The following is a 22,443-nucleotide window of genomic DNA, read 5'->3' on the forward strand; positions in this document are numbered from 1 at the left end:
CACTGGACAAGTTGCGTCCATAATTTGTAAAATCACTTCAAATGACTTCTACTGAGCGCATTTTACAAAGATTCCACCGCATATACAGTAAAGTCTCATTATATCGATATTCAAGGGAGTCCGAAAAAATATCGATATAACCAGGACTATCGATATATCAGACCCTGTTTGCATGTAATTTTCTCAGTGCGTGCATAGAAATAGTATCGATATAACCGGGACTATCGATATATCCGATATCGATATAACGAGACTTTACTGTAGCTATATTTTACATTTTAAGACTCGCGCTGATTATTCAGGAAGTCTTGTTTTTGAGTTGACGAGTACGTACGTACGTGACGTGACATCAGGAACGCCCCTGACCGATAACGCGACACACAATGCATTTTGGGTACTTTGTTTGGTCAGAAAACAGCGTGTTGATGGCGAAATTAGAAGGAAAACACAAATAACGCGATGGTGAATCATTGTGTGTTGCACCAAGACTACTATTTCATACTAGTTGACACAAATTCCCAGCAAAAAAATCAGCCCATTTCCAACGGAGCTTGGGCGTCATCTTGTGTATTTTCTGGGATGCGACATTGTTGTCATTGACGGCTTGAATTGATATGGGAGGGACTTCTTTAATCGATTGCAAACATTTATGCTTTCCTCTTCAGAACTATTTGAATCATATTCATAACTGGATGAGTAACAAGAAAGCATCTTCTCTGAATCTGAAGCCATTGTTTTGATTCTGGAGCAAGGCAGTGTGTGAGACCAATCGTGACGTCACGAACAAGGGGGCGGGAATTTCTGAATCTGCCCAGTTCCGAGCTCATTTTATGGCAGTTTTGGGACACTAAGTCATTTTTATTGGTGTTTTGCATTTGACTAAAAATATCATACTGTGTGTTTTGGGTATTTTAGATGCTATAAAACGTTTTTCTGATGTTAGTTAGGAAACAAAAGAATGGTGTCGGTTGTCCTTTAAGTCAGCTGTTATCAAATACAATAAGCAATAAATTATTAAAATAACCTTTATTTGAACCAGAATGGGGAAACATGCAAATACACACGATTTAGTGGAATAGTCATTTGAAAATATGACAGAGCCATGTTATGAAGCCCTTTGGGAGCTTTTCTAAAAATGTAGATAGATGAAAAAAATGCATGCGTCTTCAGAGGACTAACCAATAATTCCGAATGTAAACATTTCCTGTTTTAGGGGCCATAAATCCATGCGTAATTTCCGGTTGTCACAAACGAGTCGTTCAAAGGGGTCTGTAACGTTTTATTACGTTAAACTGTGACATAAACGGCACACGTGTAACAGCTACACTTACCATTAATATTTTATCATGGAGTGAGATGCGTTACAACTTAATTTAATTGTTGGGATACGTTACGCAACTCCCGCCAAAGGGAAAATCAAGCGACTGTATCAGGAATAATGAAGGTGACGCATTTCCGGGAAGTGCCGTCGTACTCAGCTACTTTCAAAATAATAGTTTCTCAGAGTTCACAATAACGTACTACGATCCAATAAAAAAATAAATGTTCCAACTCATAATTCATATTAATGTATTATTAATCAGTACATGCAGTAAATCTGACTATGATGAAATTATTAACGTGAATTAAAATCATTTAAGCAGTTAAAAGTTTATTTTGAAATCTCTTTCGTCTTCCATAACTCAAAGAGTAGGCTCACTGATTGGCTAACCAAGTTTCATGTGGCAAGAAGGTCGAACGAGTGGATTTTTTAAATTTACAAGTCAACTCTCTTTTTTTACAGCAACGTCACGACTTTGTTTTAACTTCAAATCTTATTCCAGGTAAGTGATAGTGACAATTCAACACTTAAATGCTTAATTTCCTGTTATTTTGCAACGATGTCCCCCGGCCAACGTGATGAAATGTGTTAAAAAAAAATCGTTTATTTTAACTATTATTTATAGTTATTAATGTTACAGTGAATTAAACCACAAACTAAATGTCTTAATTTTGCTTCTAGTGATACTTTGTTGGGGCGAAGCCGATAAGAAACTCGTCTCATCGGTGATGTCATCGTGTTGGAATTATGGCAACTCAACGTGCACTGAAACCCGCTAGTTAATCAAACACAACGACAGAAAATAACAAATTTAATCCAGATTTTGCCGCTGGTGACGCTGATTCTTATTCTATTGTTTTAAAATTCGAAATACGGCTACTTTTGTTACTTAAAAGCGACCACCGTATCGTCGTGAAACAACATTACCCATGATGCACCTGTGCAACAACCAGCCCTTTTTTTCTTAAATCTCAGGCGGGAGAACAAGCAAGCAACATTTTGGCAGCATTTAAACTTTAAACGCTGTCGTTTTGTTCTTCACGAGTAAAAAGTCGGCGCTGGAAGAGAAGCAACAGGTTGGTTTGTGTGTTTTTTTTTTTGTGTTGTGTGGCGTTCTTCGTTTCCCAGACGTTTCGCTTTTAAATTGGCCGTTGACGAATGAGCTACCGAAATAAGCGTTTTTTTTCCTCTTGTTGTCTTTGTACTATTTACCTCTACTTCCCGTGACGTCATTGTTACAAAACATTCTTTTTACACTAAAAATGTATATATTTTTTCCCACACACGAACATTTTGATGTTCTACCTAGATACGAAGAATAAAAACCACGATTAAATTCGCTATGAAGCTGAAAATGAAACCTGAAACGTTTTTAACGGGGTATGCGCTGTGTTAGCATTCGGACCAACATTGCAAATACGTCGACAAGCGCTTTCACATTTATGTGAATTTTAATTAATATTGACAAAGATCGAGTTTGTTTTCATTTTAAACTGTTAATAGTTTGAGCCACCACTCTTCAGCTTTCCAAAACTGAACACATGATTCAGATTTGATCTTAGTTTCACTTCCTGGTGCTTTCTACTATCTTTATGACTGCTTTATTTCCTGTATATGATAGTTGCCTGTGTTAAACGCTTTGTTACAGCTCCATCTGTTGTTAAAGTGCTATATAAATCAATTTGTATTGTATTGAAAGTTGACCATATCAAAGTGTCCTTTAGCAAAGTACTGAACCTCCTGTTCCTTCTAATGTCCGACACATGCCGAATGAGGTGACTTTGTGCAGCGCTTCGTGTACTCGAGGTAGTGAAGCGCTCCACAAAGTTGCCTTCTAAACGCCTCCCATTTTTAAAGACAAGATCATCGTATTGATTAAATGTAATAACACATCATTCAAAGGTTTGACGACAGAGTGACAAAATGGATAGAAAACTGTGAAATTTGGACTTGTTTCAACTTTGATAGTTCAAAGGCAGAGTGTAGAACACAATTGGATTGGATTGGATTTGCCTTTATTAGTCTCACAGTGGAGAAATTTACATTTCACAGCAGCAAAGTGATGAAAGACATCACTGATGAGGAACAAGGTAAAATTATTGCAGAGAAAGCTCCTACTAGGGATCTTTCCTCAAGATGGTGAAAGAAGGCTACGTTCCTCATCAAGTGTTTATTGCTGATGAAACCGGCCATTCCATCAAGGCATCAACGACCATCACAAAGGTAAATAAAACGACTTTATTATACAGCACAGTTTATTTTTTAATCATCACACCATAGCACATTTATTATACATAAAATAAGGTATATTTTGTGTAGTTTTAAGGCTTAGAAAATTAGAAAGTGGAAAATTGTTTTATGGGGACCTGGGAACGGATTATTTTCATTGTAATGGTTTCCTATGGGAAATTAATTTTTGGCATACACACTTTTCGCCTTACACACTCTGTTTGGGGACCAATTAAGTTCGTAAGCAAATGTATCACTGTATTTGTTAATTTTGGCTCAACTGGATTGGATTTTTAGTGTCTTTATTAGTCTGGCAGTGGAGAAATGTACACATTTGGAGACATTTATACGTCTGTTTGCAGTGTGAAGATGATCATGAAGACGCACAAGCGCAAGCTCCAGCCGGAGTCCCCCGATGAGTGTCCCGGCGGCGGCGCTGTGGCGTGGGAGCGTCAGCGACAATTTGTGTTCAGCGTCTCCCTGCACAAGTACCAACTGGACCAGGAGTTAGCGGAACCTAGCTTGCGGCGGTCTGTCCTCATTAGCAACACCCTGCGGCAGGTAGAAGCTTGCCGGGTACCTTCTCCTTCGCCCGCGACAACCACCGAGGACCTGCCGTCACCTGCCAAATGCCAGCGAACGGCGACCAGTCGCGTGTCGTTCGAGGAAACGGAGGATTGGAGCTCCCTCACAACCGACCCCGATTTCACCGTTTCGCCCGCCGTTTCGTCCATCCTCACGGGTTTAGACTCGAGCCTGGACGCCAGCGCGCCGCTCCCGCAGTTACCCTCCCTGCGGGCAGCGTTGAAGTCCCTGGAGAACCTGCAGACCTGCCCCGATGCCGCCGACTTGTGGCTGCGGCACCACGTCCGAGGGTCTCGCGGTCAGGATGTGATGGAATGGGAGGCCGACGTGGAGGCGGCGCGCTCTAACTACTTGACGGACATCACAGGCGAGGATCTGTTCGCGGACATCGACACGGCGCAGCTGGAAAGCGATATGGTGATTTTGGGCCTGGGGGGTGACGGTTGCCCCCCAGGAGAGGACATCCTGTATCACAGTGCCAAAGGTCTACCGTCCTTTTCGTCCTTCAGTTCACCACCGACTATTCCTTGAACACGCAAGTACAGGTAACATCAGACTTAGGACCGGCTCGACTTACGACCATATTTTTAACATTTTAATTCTACGCCTGGCACCGCAAGGCGCTAGCAGGCCGGCAACGCGTCCGACAATTTTGGCCAGCCATCCAGCATGTCACTAGCGCACAGCAATCCACCGTGTGATGGCACCAGAGAGGGGAGTTTGCGAGTCATTTTTAGCCTCAGAGTCTCTGTTCAACATTTTGAATTGATTTCAACTTACGACCATTTTGACTTACGCCCGTTCGGTCGGAACGGAACTCGGTCGTAAGTTGGATGTTACCTGTAGTATGTTACTATTGAGCCAGCACGCAAAAAAATGTTCACATCTTGGTAAGGATGTTTTCGTGGTCGAGTTAGCGAGCCAATATTTGCGCAACACCCCCACGCCAAAAGGTTTTGTCATTGTGACCCGCCATCTTACATGTGGCAAAGCACTTTTTTTTTTTCAACACTAATGGAAGCAGCTGACCTCAGTTCAGTGTGGTTGCTTAGCGTGACGTTACCACCAGATGGCAGCAAAGTAGTACTTTACTTATCATGGTCCATCCCTAAAACTGGAATTTATGTTTATCGTTCAACTTGACATAAAAGACTACTAGTTAGCTTCTAGTAGTAGCCGCTACGACGGCACAGTGTTCTGACAGTGGTAAAATGTCACACGGTAGGAGACATTAATTTTTACTCGTAAATCCGACTCGTGCACTGAACAGACAAGGACAAAGCGCGTACTAGTAGTCGATTGGAATACGTGTTCAGGAGGGCTCACCATAAAAAAAAAAAACAACAACGCGAATAATAAGGCGAATTTACAAATCTGTTACCAGATTTAGTTAAGCTAGCAGTCATTTCTTCCGTGAAGAAAAGTTAAACTTGATATTTATCAAGTAGTTACTACCATCGAGTTGGTTTCTAATTTTTGGTCCATATTTCATATTCGCAAAAGTTAGTCTGGCTGCCATTTTGTTGTCAGCCTGAATGCACTTTTTTTTAAAGGAGGGAGTAGAATTATTATTTTTTTTGTCCATTTACACAGTGTTTACATCAATGTATTCCAAGAAACCGGTCACTGTTTTAGAACTCACCCCTCATTTTTCATGTATGTTTTTAAATGAAGATCAAATGTTCACTTTTTTTTTGTAAAAAAAAAAACTGATAATGGAAAAACCCTTGCCTGCTTTGTCCATCCTCGCCCCCCCTCATCACAATCAACACTTATGGAAATTAAATGTATTATTATTATTATTATAAAAACTAGATCCATCTTTCCAAAACGGGTTTGTTTGCCACAACTGTCTCGCTATCTAGCTAGTTCTCTATCTAGCTAGCTATCTACCTGGCTAGCTATCTAGGTGGCTTCCTAGTTAGCTATCTATTATCTAACTAGCGAGCTAGCTATCTATTAGTTATCTATTAGCTAGCTAGCTAACTTTAGATCTATTTGAGTTATTCCGGGTTGAGTGAATGCTGGCGCGTGTGGCTGCCATTGCTCACCCACAGAAAAACGGATCCTGTGACTGTAAAGTGACCTTGAGAGTAGAAATGAAATGGATTATTATTATTATTTTTCCAACAACTTTATTTAAACACGTTTTTTTTTGTACAATATACTCGTTGAAACGTGAGCATTAAAGTGCAACTCAAGTGTTAAACCTCAAATATTTGGGCCCTAAATCACCATCATGACAATGTTATCAATAATTCAAACTGCTGGAGAAAAGGAGCAGTAAGACAGAAAAACAAACAAACACGAAAAACATACTTTGGCGTGATAGAGGAGGGGGCGAAAGGGGGGGGTGTGTCCTGAGGATGCAAAACTTCTTTTGAAAGTTTCAATTGAATAACTGCAAAATGTTCCCAGAAAACGTCAAGACTTCCCCGTTCAGTCACGGAATTGAGGTTTCTCGGGAGAGCGTAAATCACCGGTCGCCGATGGAGTTGTACGAGGGTCGCTTCTGGGCTGCGGCGTGCCCGTTTTCCACCATGGGCTCGCGGTCCTCGTTCTGGTTGGACTCCTCGCAGCGAGGGAGCTGCAGGAAGGTTGTCAGGCCGTGGAGGTCGGCCATCTTGTGGAAGGTACGCAGAAGAAGGTACATCATCATCAGGCCCACGAATAGGTAGACTAAAATGTATCAAGGGGGGAGAAAAAAACAATTGTATTTATTTCGTTTTGATTCATTCTTGACTCCAGTCCTACAACTACAGTGATACCTCAGGTTAGGAACCCCGTTCCCTGCCCCCGTTCTGGTTAAAGCCACGTGATTGGTCAAGAACGTAGTAGTGAGGGAAGGTGGTTTAAACATTAAAGAAACAGGCAGACGACAGAGAGAGAGTGACAAAATGGATAGAAAACTGACGTTTGGACTCGTTTCAACGTTGATAGTTTAAAGGCAGAGTGCACACTGCAAGGTTAAAATATCCCATCAATCAGGCTTCACAAACAACCCGCACAAACCATCGGTACACTTGATGCAAAAAAGCTATCAACCCAACTAAACTGAACACAATTGATGAGGAACAAGGTAAAATGATCGCATAGAAAGCACCTACAAGGGATAATTCCTCATGATGGTGAAAGAAGAAGGCTACGTTCCTCATCAAGTGCTTAATGCTGAGGAAACCGGCCACTCCATTCCATCAAGCCATCAACAACCATCGCAAAGGTCAATAAAATGACTTTATTATATAGTACATTTTCTTTTTTTAATTATAATACTATGGCACATTTATATTACATAAAATAAGGTATATTTGTGTAGTTTTATGGCTTAGAAAATTAGAAAGTGGACCTGGGAACGGATTATTCTCTTTTTAATGGTTTCCTATGGGAAATTAATTTTTGGGATACACACTTTTTGCCGTACACACTCTGTCTGGGAACCAATTAATTTCGTAAACCAAGGTATCATTGTATTTGTCTTCAACACTCTAAAAAGTCAACTTTCCAGATATGCACTTTGAATTTCACAGCTAAGAGAAATTTATGCTAAAGGTGACAACAACAACAACAGTCTGGTCTTCCTGATCTGGAAAGGCACACGGTCACATGCAAACAGGCACACACAAAAAAAATTAACTCCTCCCACAATTTGACAGCCAGTTAATAATGAGGGATTATTACCAAGAATGAACAGTGGCTGGGAGATTAGCTCACTTTTTTCTTATCCTGTTGGGAAGAACTTAAAGTGATACCCCTTCTTAAATATCCAAATGAGCTTCAAGTACACACGACAATGAAAAATCACAAACTACCAGTGGCGGAGTCCAAACTCCAAATTATCTGTTCAATGCAAACATGAGACTCAAAAAGTTCATATCCCGTGACTAAAGTGTCCTTGAGAGTTTTGAAAGGCGCTTCGAAATTAAATGTATTATTTTTATTACAGAATACGCTGTATTTTCCGGTGTATAAGGCGCACCCAAAAGCCTTCATTTACTTCAAAATATAACCCTGCGCCTTATACTCTGATGTGCCTTATACTTTTGTTTGAAAATACACCATTCGTTGGGGGTGCGAGCTACAGCTAATAGATTTGAATGCAAGTGCATTTAATAATAATAATACATTAAATTTATAAGCGCCTTTCAAAACTCTCAAGGTCACTTTGCAGTCACGGGATAAGTTTTTCTTTGGGTGAGCAGCGGCAGCCACACACGCCAGCGTTCACTCAACCCGGAAGTAACTCAAATAGACAGAAGGCTAGCTAGCTAGATAGATAATAGACACCTAGCTTGAGCTAATAGATTTGAATGCAAGTACATTTAATATTAATCATAATAATAAATTTCATTTATAAGCGCCTTTCAAAACTCTCAAGGTCACTTTGCAGTCACAGGATAAGTTTTTCTTTGGGTGAGCAGCGGCAGCCACACACGCCAGCGTTCACTCAACCCGGAAGTAACTCAAATAGACAGAAGGCTAGCTAGCTAGATAGATAATAGACACCTAGCTTGAGCTAATAGATTTGAATGCAAGTACATTTAATATTAATCATAATAATAAATTTCATTTATAAGCGCCTTTCAAAACTCTCAAGGTCACTTTGCAGTCACGGGATAAGTTTTTCTTTGGGTGAGCAGCGGCAGCCACACACGCCAGCGTTCACTCAACCCGGAAGTAACTCAAATAGACAGAAGGCTAGCTAGCTAGATAGATAATAGACACCTAGCTTGAGCTAATAGATTTGAATGCAAGTACATTTAATATTAATCATAATAATAAATTTCATTTATAAGCGCCTTTCAAAACTCTCAAGGTCACTTTGCAGTCACAGGATAAGTTTTTCTTTGGGTGAGCAGCGGCAGCCACACACGCCAGCGTTCACTCAACCCGGAAGTAACTCAAATAGACAGAAGGCTAGCTAGCTAGATAGATAATAGACACCTAGCTTGAGCTAATAGATTTGAGTGCAAGTACATTTAATATTAATCCTAATAATAACCAGCGTTCACTCAACCCGGAAGTAACTCAAATAGACAGAAATCTAGCTAGATAGCTAATAGATAGCTATCTATGTAGCATATACTCACCCATGACGGCAACCTGGTAGAGCTGTTTTAAACTCTGCTCAGGTCTAGCAGCGGGCACAAAATCCCCCAGGCCGATGGTGCACAATGAGATGAAGCAGAAATAGAAACCATCCAAGAAGGACCAACCGCTCTCCAAGACGTGGAACACGGCCGCCGGAGCCGCGAAGAGACACAGCAGCACCAGCGCTAGCAGTGCTAAAAAGTGCACGCCGGCCGCCCGACGGGCCTCGAGGCCGCAACGCTGGAGTTGGTTGAGGGGAGCTGCTACCAGAGGATACATTAGCCTCTGGACGCACGCCGTCAAGACTAGCATGGTGAAGGGAACGCCCAGCAGAGCATACACGATGGAGAAGACCTCGCCCACGTCTGACAGCGGGGTGGTATGACCATAACCTGTACAACACATACAGAACTACATTAAAAACCTGACAGATGCAATTAACTAGCTAGCTATTCGCTATATGGCTATCTATCTTAATAGCTAGCTATCTATTAGCTATCCATTAGCTAGCTGGCTAGCTTTCTATCTATTTGAGCTACTTTCGGGTTGAGTGAACGCTGGCGCGTGTGGCTGCCACTGCTCACCCAAAGAAAAACTGATCCTGTGACTGTAAAGTGACCTTGAGTTTTGAAAGGCGCTTAGAAATGTAATATAATAAATATAAATTCATACAGTAGATAGATATTGATTTATATAGCGCTTTAACAGTTAGCTAGCTAGATGCAATACAATACACATTGATTTATATAGCGCTTTAACAGCTAGCTAGCAAGATGCAAAATACATTGATTTATATAGCGTTTTAACAGCTAGCTAGCTAGATGCAATACATATTGATTTATTTGGTGCTTTAACAGATAGCTAGATATTTATATAGCGCTTTAACAGCTAGCTAGATGCAATACAATACATATTGATTTATATGGTTCTTTAACAGAGATAGATATCGATTTATATGGCGCCTTAACAGCTAGATGCGATACAATACATATTGGTTTATATAGCGCTTTTTAACAGCTAGCTAGCTAGATGCAATACAACACATGTAGCGCTTTAACAACTAGCTAGCTAGATGCAATACAATACATATTGATTTATATGCCGCTTTAACAACAGCTACAAATAAATACAGTAGATATATGTTTTTTTCAATTTTTTGTTTTATTTTCCCCATTAACTACCAATTTGCCCCCCCTCCACCCCAATTTTCACACTAACTTTGTCCCTTTGACGCTCTGATTTTCATGCCATATTTAATCTGAAAATGGAGGACACTGATTCGCTGTACCGACCCCTTGAAGGGAAAAGAAGAATAAGTACAGTATAGTTGTTTGCAGTGACAGTGAAACTCTCCCCTCCCACCCTCACTTCCTCCATCTCTCTCGTGTTGCACTCGCTTGCAATTGAAATGACACAACAGCGTCACTATTAGCAATAGCTTTAAATCTTGCAAGTCTCCATCAATGTTATTTCTGTAAACGAAAACTACAATTTCAACAGCACTTTCGTTCACCAAATCAAATAACGAAAACGCCTTTAAAAAATAAATACTGAAATTACATTTTCCTCAAAATTTCAGATTCAGCAGTAAATATTCAACAATCTTGAAACCTGACTGGTTATATTTACATTAAACCAAATTATTTTGGAAAACTGATTCGCATTTTGTTTAAGTGACATCACGATTTTTAAAGAAGCTTCGTGTTGCCTTCAATGCCATCTGAAATCACACAACTTGGCAGTTTGTCACTAATGCACCGAGATTTGACGAATCTGACACATCAAAGTTACAGAACATTTCCTCCCTGAGTGCTAATAAATTAACGCGTTACTTAAAGTACTGGGGAGGACTATTGAGTCTGATGGGCTTCATAGTTTTAACCGGTGAGTGTTATCAGGGAAATATTTTTTTCCGTTTTTTCACAAAGGTGACGAACGGATGCAGACACGTGTTAAGAGAAGTTGACGTCTCCAAGAAAACGCCGAAATTAAGTATGGACGGCAGTTGATCTGTGGGGAACAATTAAAAAATGCCTTACTTACCCACGGTGGTAACCAGCGTGTTGGCGAAGAACATAGCCGAGGTCAAGTCCCAGTTGGACGCGTCAGATGAGGCGTTCGGTAAAACCGCCACGCCATACCTGTTGGCGGCCAGCACCTGGCCCACAAAGTGATCCAAATCGGCGGCGGACACGCAGCTCTGATTAAGAAAACTCTGCTTCAAGGTGTCCAGGTCGCGACGGAGCTTCTCCTCGACGGGTCGTTCGAGACTGGAGAAAACCAACCCGCCGAATAGGAGGTAGATGAAGTAAAAGAGGACCAAGCCGCTGAGGAGCAGCCACGACTTGCCCAGCGGGTGCATATCTAGCAACGAACCGGAAAAGAAGACACTTCAGTTTCTCCGATGTAACTTTGAGGGGGCCGATTGTGGCCTGCGACGCCCCCAACCCTTAATCCAATCCAGCGTCCTCCTCTCGCACACCGCCGAGAAGGAGGTGTTCCTCCCCGGACCTTCATCCTGGATCCACGGTATCACATGATCTTTACACAGTCGACCAACCAAAATTCTAACAAGGCGTTGTCAACATTGCTACAAAAAAATACATTATATGAATCGCTAACGCGATATTTATTCATTTTTTTTTTGTCGGTTGTTTTTAGGTACCTTCGAATCTAAAACGATGTAATCACAAAGTCAGTCAAAACAAAGACAATACTGGTCACTTTTGAAAAACAGTCTTTTATTGTAGAAACTATTGTGGGGGTCGTTTGTCTTTACAAACGTTGCCAAAGGTGTCAAATAATGATGTGTCCTTCGCAAACGAGCCGGATCTCTAAAGTGAACAAACTAACAAGGAGCCGGAAATGGTAGCCGACTTTTTTTGTCCTCTTTTCCTCGCCCCCAGTCTTCGGTTAAAGCTGATTGGTCGATATCTGTGGTAGAGGAGGGAGGGGAGAATTACAGACGCAGCAGTAAGGGGGGGTTAGGGTAGACAGGTTGATAAATGTTATCACATTATGTTGTTATTAGTATTCAATTATTCTATTTTTTTACGAGTTGGTATGATCGCATTATTAATATGAAAAGCAAATTAGTCACAGCTGATCATCAGACCAGAGTAAAGACAGGGAAAGTGAAAGTTTTTTTTTTTACATGAGTAATTCGTTTTTCACATAATTTTACATGATTTTTGGTTGTTAATTAATTTAAGCAACGAAAAAAAAAACTGGGAGCCAAAAGAGCCGGATCTGTTTAGTGAGCCGAGCCAAAAGAACCGGATCTCTGAAAGGAGCCGGAGTTCCCATCACTAGTGTCAAATCCAGGCCCAGAAAGCAAATACCGTGCCACGATTTGTTTAGCATTAGCAACAGGTGCTTCAAATCAACTCAAATAGATAGAAAATTAGCTAGCTAATAGATAGCCAGCTAGATAGCTAATGGATAGCAAATAGCTAGCTAGGTAGGTAGATAGCTAATTTTGATACCTTTTGGATTGGATTATAGTAATAATATTAATCCATTTAATTTTTAAGCGCCTTTCAAAACAGTCAAGGTCACCTTACAGTCACTGGATGAGTTTTTCTTTGGGCGAGCAGCGGCAGCCACACGCGCCAGCGTTCACTCAACCCGGAATAACTCAAAAAGATAGAAGGATAAAGGAGTTTCCTAAATCCTAAATTGTGTCCAAGGCCAAATCTCCTAGATGAAGATGACAGTTTAACTTGCTGTGTTTGTTGACCTCAGATTGACCCCAGGTTGTCTGTGCTTCAATTGTGTATTGGAGTGACACATGTTGACTAAGCATATAACAGGATGAAACTTTTAAATATGATAACTTCTTATTCTGTCTAATCTAGATCAGGTGTCGATTGATATTGTGGCAAAAAGCTTTTTTTGCTCCTCATGAAAATCACAAAGACCATTTTTTTTTTCTGACGCATTTGAACAAATCCATTAGAACGCATGCGTTTCTTTGCTTTCTTGTGACTGGCGCACATGACAAAGATGTCAAATTCATTTGATGTTGTTGTTTTCCACGGAAGAACATCCTTGCGATCACATGAGTCTTTGTATATGCATACTCTTGTATGCCTTTACTTGTGTTTTTCCTCTCTTGGTGTGTTCTTTTAAAGCAACCTTGTTTCGCTTCTTCTTATCGCTTAAAGCGCTTCTCTTCATCCTGTTGCGAGGACTGACTCAGCAAATCGTGCGTTTAACTCTTTCCTAGCGGTTTCGCAGCAGCATAAAAATTAAATACACACTTTGACAAGAAGTGATTATCGGGGGGATGAGAAAAAACGCAAGCGAGCTACACTGTGGCCTTTGCAACTATGTGTGAGGAACAAAAGAAGACACTGTTATGAATAGGTTGTAAATTTAAAGGACAACCGACATCAATTTTTTGTTTCCTGACATCAGAAAAACGTTTTCGAGCATCTAAAACACCCAAAACACGCGGTATGATATTTTTATTCAAATGCAAAACACCAATAAAAATGACTTAAAGTGTCCAAAAACTACTTCAAATTGAACCCGGAAGTGGCCAGTTTCAGAAGGTCCCGCCCCCTTGTTCGTGATGTCACCCCAAGACGTCTTGCCTTGCTGGAGAATCAAAACAATGGCTTCAGATTCGGAGAATATGCTTTCTTGTTCCACATCCAGTTATGACTATGATTCAAATAGTTCTGAAGAGGAAAGCATACATGTTTGCAATTCATTAAAGAATTTATTCCGTGCCATTTTGAGGCAACATTGGGGGGAAATGTATCACCCAAAAAGAGGCAGAAAATGGCGTCCAAGCTCCTGTGAAGAATTAATCAGCCCGTTTCCACAGGCTGATAAATTCCTTCCATGGAGCTTTGTTGCCCTCTTCTGGCGGCTTTTTGGTGCAACGCGAGGTTTTCAGACCATACAAGTACAGCAAAATACATTGACGTGACGGAAGGACTGCTACAAGTGTCTTTTTTTCGGTCAGAGGCGTTCCTTCAGTGACGTCACGCATGGACTCGTCACCAACTCAAAAACAAGACTTCCGGAATATTCAGCGCGAGTCTTAAAACGTAAAAGATAGCTATATGCGGTGGAATCTTTGTAAAATACGCTCAGTAGAAGTCATTTGAAGCCATTTTACAAATTATGGACACAACCTGTCCGGAGACGTCGGTTGTCCTTTAAGATGCAATTCCAGGATAGGTCACTGCAAGACTATTGAAAAAAAAAACATGCTAGATTGAACCCATTTGTCATAAAGAGACGTGCAAATAATTGAAAAAAAAAAACACAAACTTAAGGAACAGCATTCTAAATGATTTCTCCCCTGCCCACAAAAAAAAAACAACAACACAGAATGTCATTTCTGAGAAATAGTAGCTTGCGACCTTCACGTGACACTTCCTGTTTTCACACATATGGTGAATCTGTGAAAAGTTTGCAGTCCTCACCAAAAACTCAAATGTATCTTTTCATGTCCCAAAACCCACAAGCTATAATTATTAAAACATATGTTAGAGAGTAAAGTCTTTGCCATCACCACATTAAAATAAAAAAAAAGTTGGTGAGCTGATGCCACCATTACTCCAAACTGCTCCTGTTGTGGTCGCAGGACAGACGCCGCCTGGTCACCGCATTGTGAGCGTACCGAGTGGGTGAGAACAATCCAGGGGAGGGACGTCGATTCAACCACTGATGGCTTTCCTGTCATGAGAACATCAAGCAAAATTCAATTGAAAAATCAATTAGCACGTTTTACAGCATCAACTACGCTTCAAGTAATTAATCGTCAGGCCAGCAAACTCCCCCAACCCCATTTTAACAGATGACAAGATTAAAAACAAAAAAAGGCATATTTTTGTCGTAATTATATATATATATAATTACGACAAAAATAATATATATGTGTGTATGTATATGTGTGTGTATATATATATATATATATATATATATATATATATATATATATATATATATATATATATATATATATATATATATATATATATATATATATATATATATATATATATGTATATGTGTGTGTATGTATGTATATATATGTATATATGTATATATATATATATATATGTATATGTGTGTATATATATGTATATATATATATGTATATGTGTGTATATACGTATGTATATATATGTATATATATATATATGTATATGTGTGTATATACGTGTGTATATGTGTGTATATATATATATATGTGTGTGTGTGTATATATATATATGTATATACGTGTGTGTATATGTCTGTATGTATGGTATATATGTGTGTGTGCGTATATATACAGTATATGTATGTATATGTGTGTATATATACAGTATATGTGTGTATATTTATATAGAATGTTTTCTACCAACTACTGAATTGGCATTAAAACAATTGTGTGTGGTCCTATTTGAAACATAAACCTAGCAGAAAATTAAAAGATTGCAGTTCTTTGAAACTTTACCATAATACCACGTGACATTTGTAGATTAACTGGTTATTTTGACTTCCACTCTCAGTGATATATTTGCTTTTATTACGTCATTCATATTCAGGGTAAAAAAACCTTTTCAAAATAATTGAGCATCTCATTCATTGTTTTCATTTCATAAGAATTTGGCATTAGAACACAGGGGTGTAGACTTTTGAAATCACCCGGATGTATGTGCACTTACGCTGTTGCGCTGCTCCATGTGTAATGAGCTCATCAGAAGACCTCGGGAAATCCTGACACCAGCGGCCCCTGGCTTGGATTTGTGAACTGACATTTTGCTGATGTCGTGGAAGCCGTCCAAAAGCCTGAAGAGACCACCACAAAAGTATTTGTTATGAAAAAAAATGGTCATGACAAGTGTCATTCAGCACCATCTAGTGGAAGTGCAGACAAAGTGTTTCATTTTCAAGACTCCTGTAATTATTGGCTTCATTTTTGCATGTTTTAACGAAAAACGCCACACGCTTTGATTGACAGCATGGAAAGCAACAGGAAGTAGAACACAGTCAACGAGATGAATCCATTTTGTCAGTCAAGCCAGAATCAAACCCTACACCTCAGCACTGTGAAGGCGTCCGTCCTAACCAGTCGCCCACTGTGCCGCCCTGAATTCCACCGTTATGAACATTGTCAAAGTCCTGTTTCACTGACCGCTGTTCCTGACTGCCGCTTTCTCCGAGAAGGTCCGTCAGTGTGGGAATAATGTCAGCAGGATGGCGGGGGGCCGAGTTGGGCACCGAGGGAAAGGCAGTGACAAAGAGAAGACCCTGTAGGAGGGAGAGACCACATCAATCTCACAGAGTTATACTGGGATCGTCATGGTAATAGTCTGGAGGAGGACCAGAAGTGTTAGGGAAGTGTTCGGACAGTGGTACGATGAAAAATGTCATTGGATGGACCCACATGCGTTCGGAACAGTAGACAGTGGTGCAGGTGCACCAGGAAGTGTCATGGGTGTGGCGTGGGGATGTCATCTTTTCAGAGTCGGACTGGGAATAACCTCATGGAAGGGTATTTTTGAAGTGTCATGGCAATGATCGAGACGCAATGACGTAGGGTGTTATCGCAGTGTAGTGGGAGTAGGAATAAATGTTAGGGAAGTGGCGTGGGAATGTCATGGGAAGGCAAAGGTCATGAGACTGGCATAATCCTTTATAGCTGTTCTATCAAAAATGATTTGAAAGTGTCATCGGAATAGTCTGGAACCTGGTTCTGTCCGCGAATGTCCGTCTGCGGTCTGTGACAGACAACGGACTGTTTGCGCCTCCATGAAAAGACAACAAACATCCTTACCAATTCCTGACAGACCTTGTCCGTGCTTGCCTCTTCAGGCCACCACTGTCCCACAAGATCCTGACCCTCATCCCGCACATCTTGAGGAAAGGCCGCCCAAACGTCCACGTTTCCCATCCAGGTGGTCTTCCAGTCACACGACTCCCCAGAGAGGTCGTTGCTCTCAAATGCTGTTGAAAGTACACAAACATGACAATACAACGTTGAAACAGGAAGTTCTGACCACTGGATAGAATGACCGATTGTGTTCCCTTAATTTTGTCCCCTTATGGACATAAAAACAGAAGCATAACCCTTTGAAAGAAGCCGACTTAATCCAGAGCAGTAATTCCAAAAATGTTATGAGGCGGATCAAAGCCGAGGAAGGAAGTAAGAGAGTAATCCAACAGCTCAGCTTCATGGTCTGAACTCCCTTGGAATCGTTTACTCGCGTGAATAATAAGGCATATAGACGTTATCAAAAACCAAGCAATATTTAAAATATGTATCGAGAAGGATAGAGGTGCGTCGATTGATTTGACAATAGTCCAACTCTTGTTTTAAGTCTCCTTGGCGAGTGTACTTAATAAAGTGTCTGGTGCGTAAAAATACACTAAAAAGTAGTGCCAACTCACCTGCTGAGCTCCCACAATGCACCGGGACAGAAACATCAACACCCTGTATGGACTCTTCTCCTCCCCCTGCTTGCACGAACCCTCCAAAGTCATCTTCCTCGTCCCCATCTTCCTCCGGTTTTTCGTCCCGGCTCTCCAGCTCGATCCTGGCTTGGCCTCTTCTTTTAACTTCTTCTGCCTCGGTGCAGTTCTGACTTGTTGCCATGGTGCCCGAGATGGGCTGGGCGGGGGTGGAATTATGCAGGCAGGGACCAGCGGGATTGACCGTGAGCCCACATTCAAACTCAGTTGGCGTCCAGTCAGTTTCTTTCCCCCTCAAGTTTTTTCTTGAAAAAGAAGAAAAGGAAGAAGACGCCCTTGTTGCGTTTGTCACATCGTACTCCGGCTTTGAGTGCGTACCGCTGCCCCTGCGCGCACTCCCAACCTCACCTTCTTCTTGGCCAGTACTGCCCCCTGCGGGGTAGGACTCCTCCGTGCATCGGTTTGTGATGTCATCAAAAGGCGCCTGGATGCCACACTGTGCCTCATCCCGTCTGTTTTTTATATTGATGGGGTCTGTATCGCTCGGACATTTCGAGTGGGAAGATTCCAGGTCTGGTTTGGCGGCAAACAAAATAGAGGGATCATTCTGGCAGAGACCGTTCCCCCCCGCACCCTCCTCTGCATTCTCATTCCACTCCCTCCTCATTCCTGTTAACCCCTCACTAAGAGTGCCTTCTTTCCTGACATTTTCCTCTTTCGAAACATTCCAAAGGCATCCAAGACTCTGTCCCAGCTCTGGACTTTCCTGACAGAGACCCCCTTTGGGACTCGCGAGGCCCTCCGGACTGACTTTGTCTTGCTCTTCCTGTTTCTCGGTGACTTCCTCATAGGCAAGTCTTTTGTCTTGGCAGGCCACATGACTGGACTTCCCCTCGCTGAAAGTGTTTAGAAGGCATTGAGGACTCCGAACCTCTTTTTTGCTACAAGGACTATCGTGAGAACAGACCCGAGAGACCAGGTGCAGTTTGTTTCCCCTTTCTTGGTTCTCTGTGACATCCCCATCAGAAAGTCTTATGCATTGACCAGCCATGTGACTGGGCTTCCTGGTATTTTCCTTGTTGGAAGCATTCTGAAGGCATCCAGGAGCCCCACCCGGTCCACAGCTTTTCTGACCGGCTCCCTCGTCTGGACTGGTAATGCGCTGCAGTTCCACTTTGTGTGTCTCTTCCTGTTTTTCAGTAACTCCCTCCTCTGGAAGTCTTTTGACTCGACCGGCCACATGACTGGACTTTCTCTGGCTATCCCCATTGGAGGGATTCTCATGGCAAGCAGGACTCCCATCGGGTCCTCTGCTTTTCTGACTGGGTTCCCCTTTAGGACTGAAAACGCGGTCTTGACAAACTTTATCTGGCTCCTCCTGTTCCACTTTGACTTCCTCCTCTGGAAGTGTTTTGTTGTCTTGTGTGTTGTAAATGCATTTCCTTGTATTTACTTCATTGGACAAATTCTGAAGGCATTCAGAAGATCTCCGCACTCCTCCATGTTCTTGACGGACTTCCCCTTTGGGACTGGGAAGACGCTGCAAGCTGGCTTTGCCTAGTTTTTCCTTTTCCTTCGTGACTTCCTCATCGGGATGCCTTTTCTCACGGGCAATCGGATGCGTGGACTTTCTCCATCTGCGGCCTGATCGCACTCTTACTCTGCTCGCAGCAGTCTGCGTTTGGAGAGCAGAAAGGTCCCGACGTCCAGTACCGGAACCGGACTTCCCTCTCAGCCACCCTCCGCCCCCGCTTGTACCACCGGGTGTAGAGTACAAACAACTTCCTTTGTCATTCCGCAGAAACAGACACTGAGTCTGCGTCTTGCCGTTGCCTTCGGATGTCTTCAGTGTGGCCACCGTTACTAGGGCGCCCACCGCGGTCTGGCGGAGGCCGTACCCCGAGCCCCATACGCTATTCGAGTGCACATCTGCCGACCCGGGACAGAAAGTCCTTCGACCGGTGGGGGGTGACACTGGTGCACGTCCGCCGTTTGGTGCGGTGCCCTTCTTCTGACGGTTTTTGGAACACAGTGCCCAGGCCCTCAGGCCCCGGATGAGCGGTAGGTCCGCCAAGCCCAGCTCCAGCCTGCTGGGGAGCGGCTGGGACGCCGAGGAGCATTTCAAAGGCGTCTCACGGGTTGATGCCTTCAGGCACGGGTAGTTGTTGTTGTTGTTGTGCTGCAGCATGGTGCCCCACGTGAGCCTCATTTAGAGAACCGTTCTCTTCCTTTTAACAACCGGAGTGCATATGGTGATGGTCTTCAGCCAGACGTCATTCAAAAAGTCACCAGAAGGGGGCAGTGTCGCTTGATGTCCAATAACAGCAAAGTCCCTCCGCATCCCCCGATGGTTCTCCTGGTGACATGCCAAGGAGACATATGGATGAGTTCCAGCGTCATACTTGTTTTTGCCCATTTTTATCACCAATGCGAAGAGAAAACATCAATACTTTTCTTTGCATATTTAGCCTTAAATCCCCTAGTTACAAATGTGTGTTAAGTCACGGTAAGTATAAAAATAATCATACAGTGAGTTGTAATCTTGTCAGAAAAAAAGTGCTGCTTTGGTTCAAGAAGAAAAAAAAGACCAGTCATGTATATTTTTAAATAAAGTGACAGATTTTCAAAGATAAATTGGATCGAAAAAATTGACATCTTTCTTAAATATTTCAGGTATTATATATATACAGTAAAGTCTCGTTCTATCGATATTCAAGGGAGTCCGAAAAAATATCGATATAACCGGGACTATCGATATATCCGACCCTGTTTGCATGTAATTTTCTCCGTGCGCGCATAGAAATAGTATCGATATAACCGGGACTATCGCTATATCCGATATCGATATAACGAGACTTTACTGTATATATTTTTTTCATTTTATGGGGATTTTAATATATTTTAATTGCATGTCCAACTATATATATACAGCTAACATCCGACTATACGACCAGCTTGACTTACGACCACAGACCCTATGATTAAAATTGTAATTCTACGCCTGGCACCGCAACACGCTAGTAGGCCGGCAACGTGTACGACAATTTTGGCCAACCAGCCAGCATGTCACTCTCGCACAGCAATCGACCGTGTGATGGCACCAGAGGGGGGGGGGGGGGGGGCAGTTTGAGAGTCATTTAGCCTCTGAGTCCCTATTCAACATTTTGAATGGATTTCGATTGACGGCCATTTTGACTTACGACCGTTTGGTCAGAATGAAACTCGGCCGTAAGTCGGATGTTACCTATACCTACCTACCTACCTACATACCTACCTAGCTACCTACCATTTGTTTAGTTTTTTTTTGTTCAAGAAAAAATTACTTTTTTGAGATCTGCTTTGGGTTTCATGCGATGGAATGCCTCTATTATATTAAATATCCTCATGCGGGTTCACTTGTGATTTGGAACCCATGCCAGATGACGTTAATGTGAAGGAAGCATAGTACTGGTATGGTATCCATCCAATTCCAGAGCACATGCAGAGAAAAACAACACTGAGACTCACACAATTTTAAATCCTCATTGAATATCACTGATATGTTTTTGGATTTGGGGAGTACACCACCACCACCACTCCACGTAGTAAGGCCTTAACCAAGAATTCGAACCCCCAACCCCCAAACTGTGTGGTAGACATGCTCACCACTCAAATGCAATAGTCGTTCGGGATCCGTCCCGCTCGGTCTTATCCACACGTTGGCCCATGAAAAACAACATTTTACAGAAACATTTCTCACCCCAATGATTAAATTGCAGCCGTCTCTCGTAATCACGGGCGAAGAATTCGCATCCTCCTCGGACTGTGCAGCGTTCTCATCCTTTATGTCGGCCTTGATGAACCACCGAATGTTCGCCCGGTCCACGCTGACCTAAAATAGACACGAGAACACCACAAAGGCGTCTTTCCTCCTCCTTCTCCACCTCCCCCCTCCGTCAGCATCGTCAGTCTCTCCTCCCTAGCGGCACCAGTACCAGAACCGGTAGCAGAACCACTGCGGCCATTGCGCGTCATCTGCGACACGCACCATATGCGAGCATCCGCGTCATCAGCGCAACTCGCCTCCACGTATTCGTAAGATTATTTGATTTTGATAATGTATTAGGGGTTATATTACAGGTTATAATGTCGCACTGTTTTTTTATATTAAAACAAATATTACACATGGAAAAAACATCGTAAGAGCCAGCCAACGTCACGCGTGTGGGAGCCTGTGGTAGGGTCTGTAGGCGGAGCACACCGGGCTGTTATTCGAAAAAGGAGTTTAAAAATCGATCACACAAATATAAAAACTATCGCGTATTATTTTTTTATTAATACCGTGTAAATGACAGAACGTTGATTTGTGGGCAGTAAAAAAACGTTGCTAAAGATTGCTAAACGTTGCGAAATGAAATTACAGTCTCGTACTTTTGAGCGATGACGTAATAGCCCATTTCCGTGTAAATCACTTTCCGTGTAAAGTGAAACGATTATGTGATTTCAGCAATGAAATGTAGTTTTCATTTGCAAATAACAACGAAACAAGTCCTGGGCTTAGTTAATAAACTACTCGTGTTCGTGTTTCGGTGCTTAATTCACCCATTTCTCCACATCTATTGTGCAGCGATCTATTAGCAGTGCCTTGATTCGACTCCGGGGTGACAGGAAGCCTTGATTGCTGTAACTTCAATTGCTGAGTTAAGTTCTTCGGTCATCTTTTCACATTTTTAAAGCGTATTTAATGAATAAAATACACCATTTTGGAATTATGTCCTGTTAATGTTGTTTTTGTTCTGTAACAGACGTTTCCGTCGAATTTG

The 22,443-nt window shown here is 42.0% G+C and overlaps 3 protein-coding genes across 6 annotated transcripts; 1 reads left to right on the forward strand and 2 right to left on the reverse strand.

Annotated features, from left to right (window-relative positions):
* Positions 1 to 1,731: 1,731 nt before the first annotated feature.
* On the forward strand, positions 1,732 to 5,223 carry sertad3 (SERTA domain containing 3). Of its 3 annotated transcripts, XM_089014291.1 has the most exons (4): positions 1,732 to 1,823; positions 2,297 to 2,397; positions 3,374 to 3,544; positions 3,913 to 5,223. In XM_089014291.1, exons 3-4 carry the CDS (start codon positions 3,501 to 3,503, stop codon positions 4,664 to 4,666), a joined length of 798 nt encoding a protein of 265 aa, XP_088870417.1. In that variant the 5' UTR covers positions 1,732 to 1,823; positions 2,297 to 2,397; positions 3,374 to 3,500; the 3' UTR covers positions 4,667 to 5,223. The 3 variants fall into 3 exon arrangements, with proteins under 3 accessions (XP_088870417.1, XP_088870419.1, XP_088870420.1); XM_089014293.1 differs by lacking the exon at positions 3,374 to 3,544; XM_089014294.1 differs by lacking the exons at positions 2,297 to 2,397; positions 3,374 to 3,544 and having other exon boundaries at positions 1,779 to 1,823.
* Positions 5,224 to 5,357: 134 nt separating this feature from the next.
* Positions 5,358 to 11,723, reverse strand: kcnk6 (potassium channel, subfamily K, member 6). Its single transcript, XM_089014290.1, has 3 exons — positions 11,267 to 11,723; positions 9,223 to 9,615; positions 5,358 to 6,814 (listed from the first exon to the last, which is right to left on the reverse strand). The coding sequence occupies exons 1-3, from the start codon at positions 11,583 to 11,585 to the stop codon at positions 6,612 to 6,614; spliced, it is 915 nt and encodes a 304-aa protein (XP_088870416.1). The 5' UTR covers positions 11,586 to 11,723; the 3' UTR covers positions 5,358 to 6,611.
* Positions 11,724 to 12,062: 339 nt separating this feature from the next.
* Positions 12,063 to 22,188, reverse strand: LOC148888712 (uncharacterized). Of its 2 annotated transcripts, none has more exons than XM_089014287.1 (6): positions 21,381 to 22,188; positions 17,621 to 19,997; positions 17,022 to 17,176; positions 16,365 to 16,480; positions 15,895 to 16,018; positions 12,063 to 14,917 (listed from the first exon to the last, which is right to left on the reverse strand). In XM_089014287.1, exons 2-6 carry the CDS (start codon positions 19,848 to 19,850, stop codon positions 14,795 to 14,797), a joined length of 2,748 nt encoding a protein of 915 aa, XP_088870413.1. In that variant the 5' UTR covers positions 19,851 to 19,997; positions 21,381 to 22,188; the 3' UTR covers positions 12,063 to 14,794. The 2 variants fall into 2 exon arrangements, with proteins under 2 accessions (XP_088870413.1, XP_088870412.1); XM_089014286.1 differs by having other exon boundaries at positions 17,007 to 17,176; positions 21,381 to 22,185.
* Between the last annotated feature and the right edge of the window lie 255 nt (positions 22,189 to 22,443).

Source organism: Hippocampus bargibanti, linkage group LG14, assembly GCF_051943395.1.
Source record: "Hippocampus bargibanti isolate YZ-2025 linkage group LG14, ASM5194339v1, whole genome shotgun sequence".
Lineage (NCBI taxonomy): Eukaryota > Metazoa > Chordata > Actinopteri > Syngnathiformes > Syngnathidae > Hippocampus > Hippocampus bargibanti.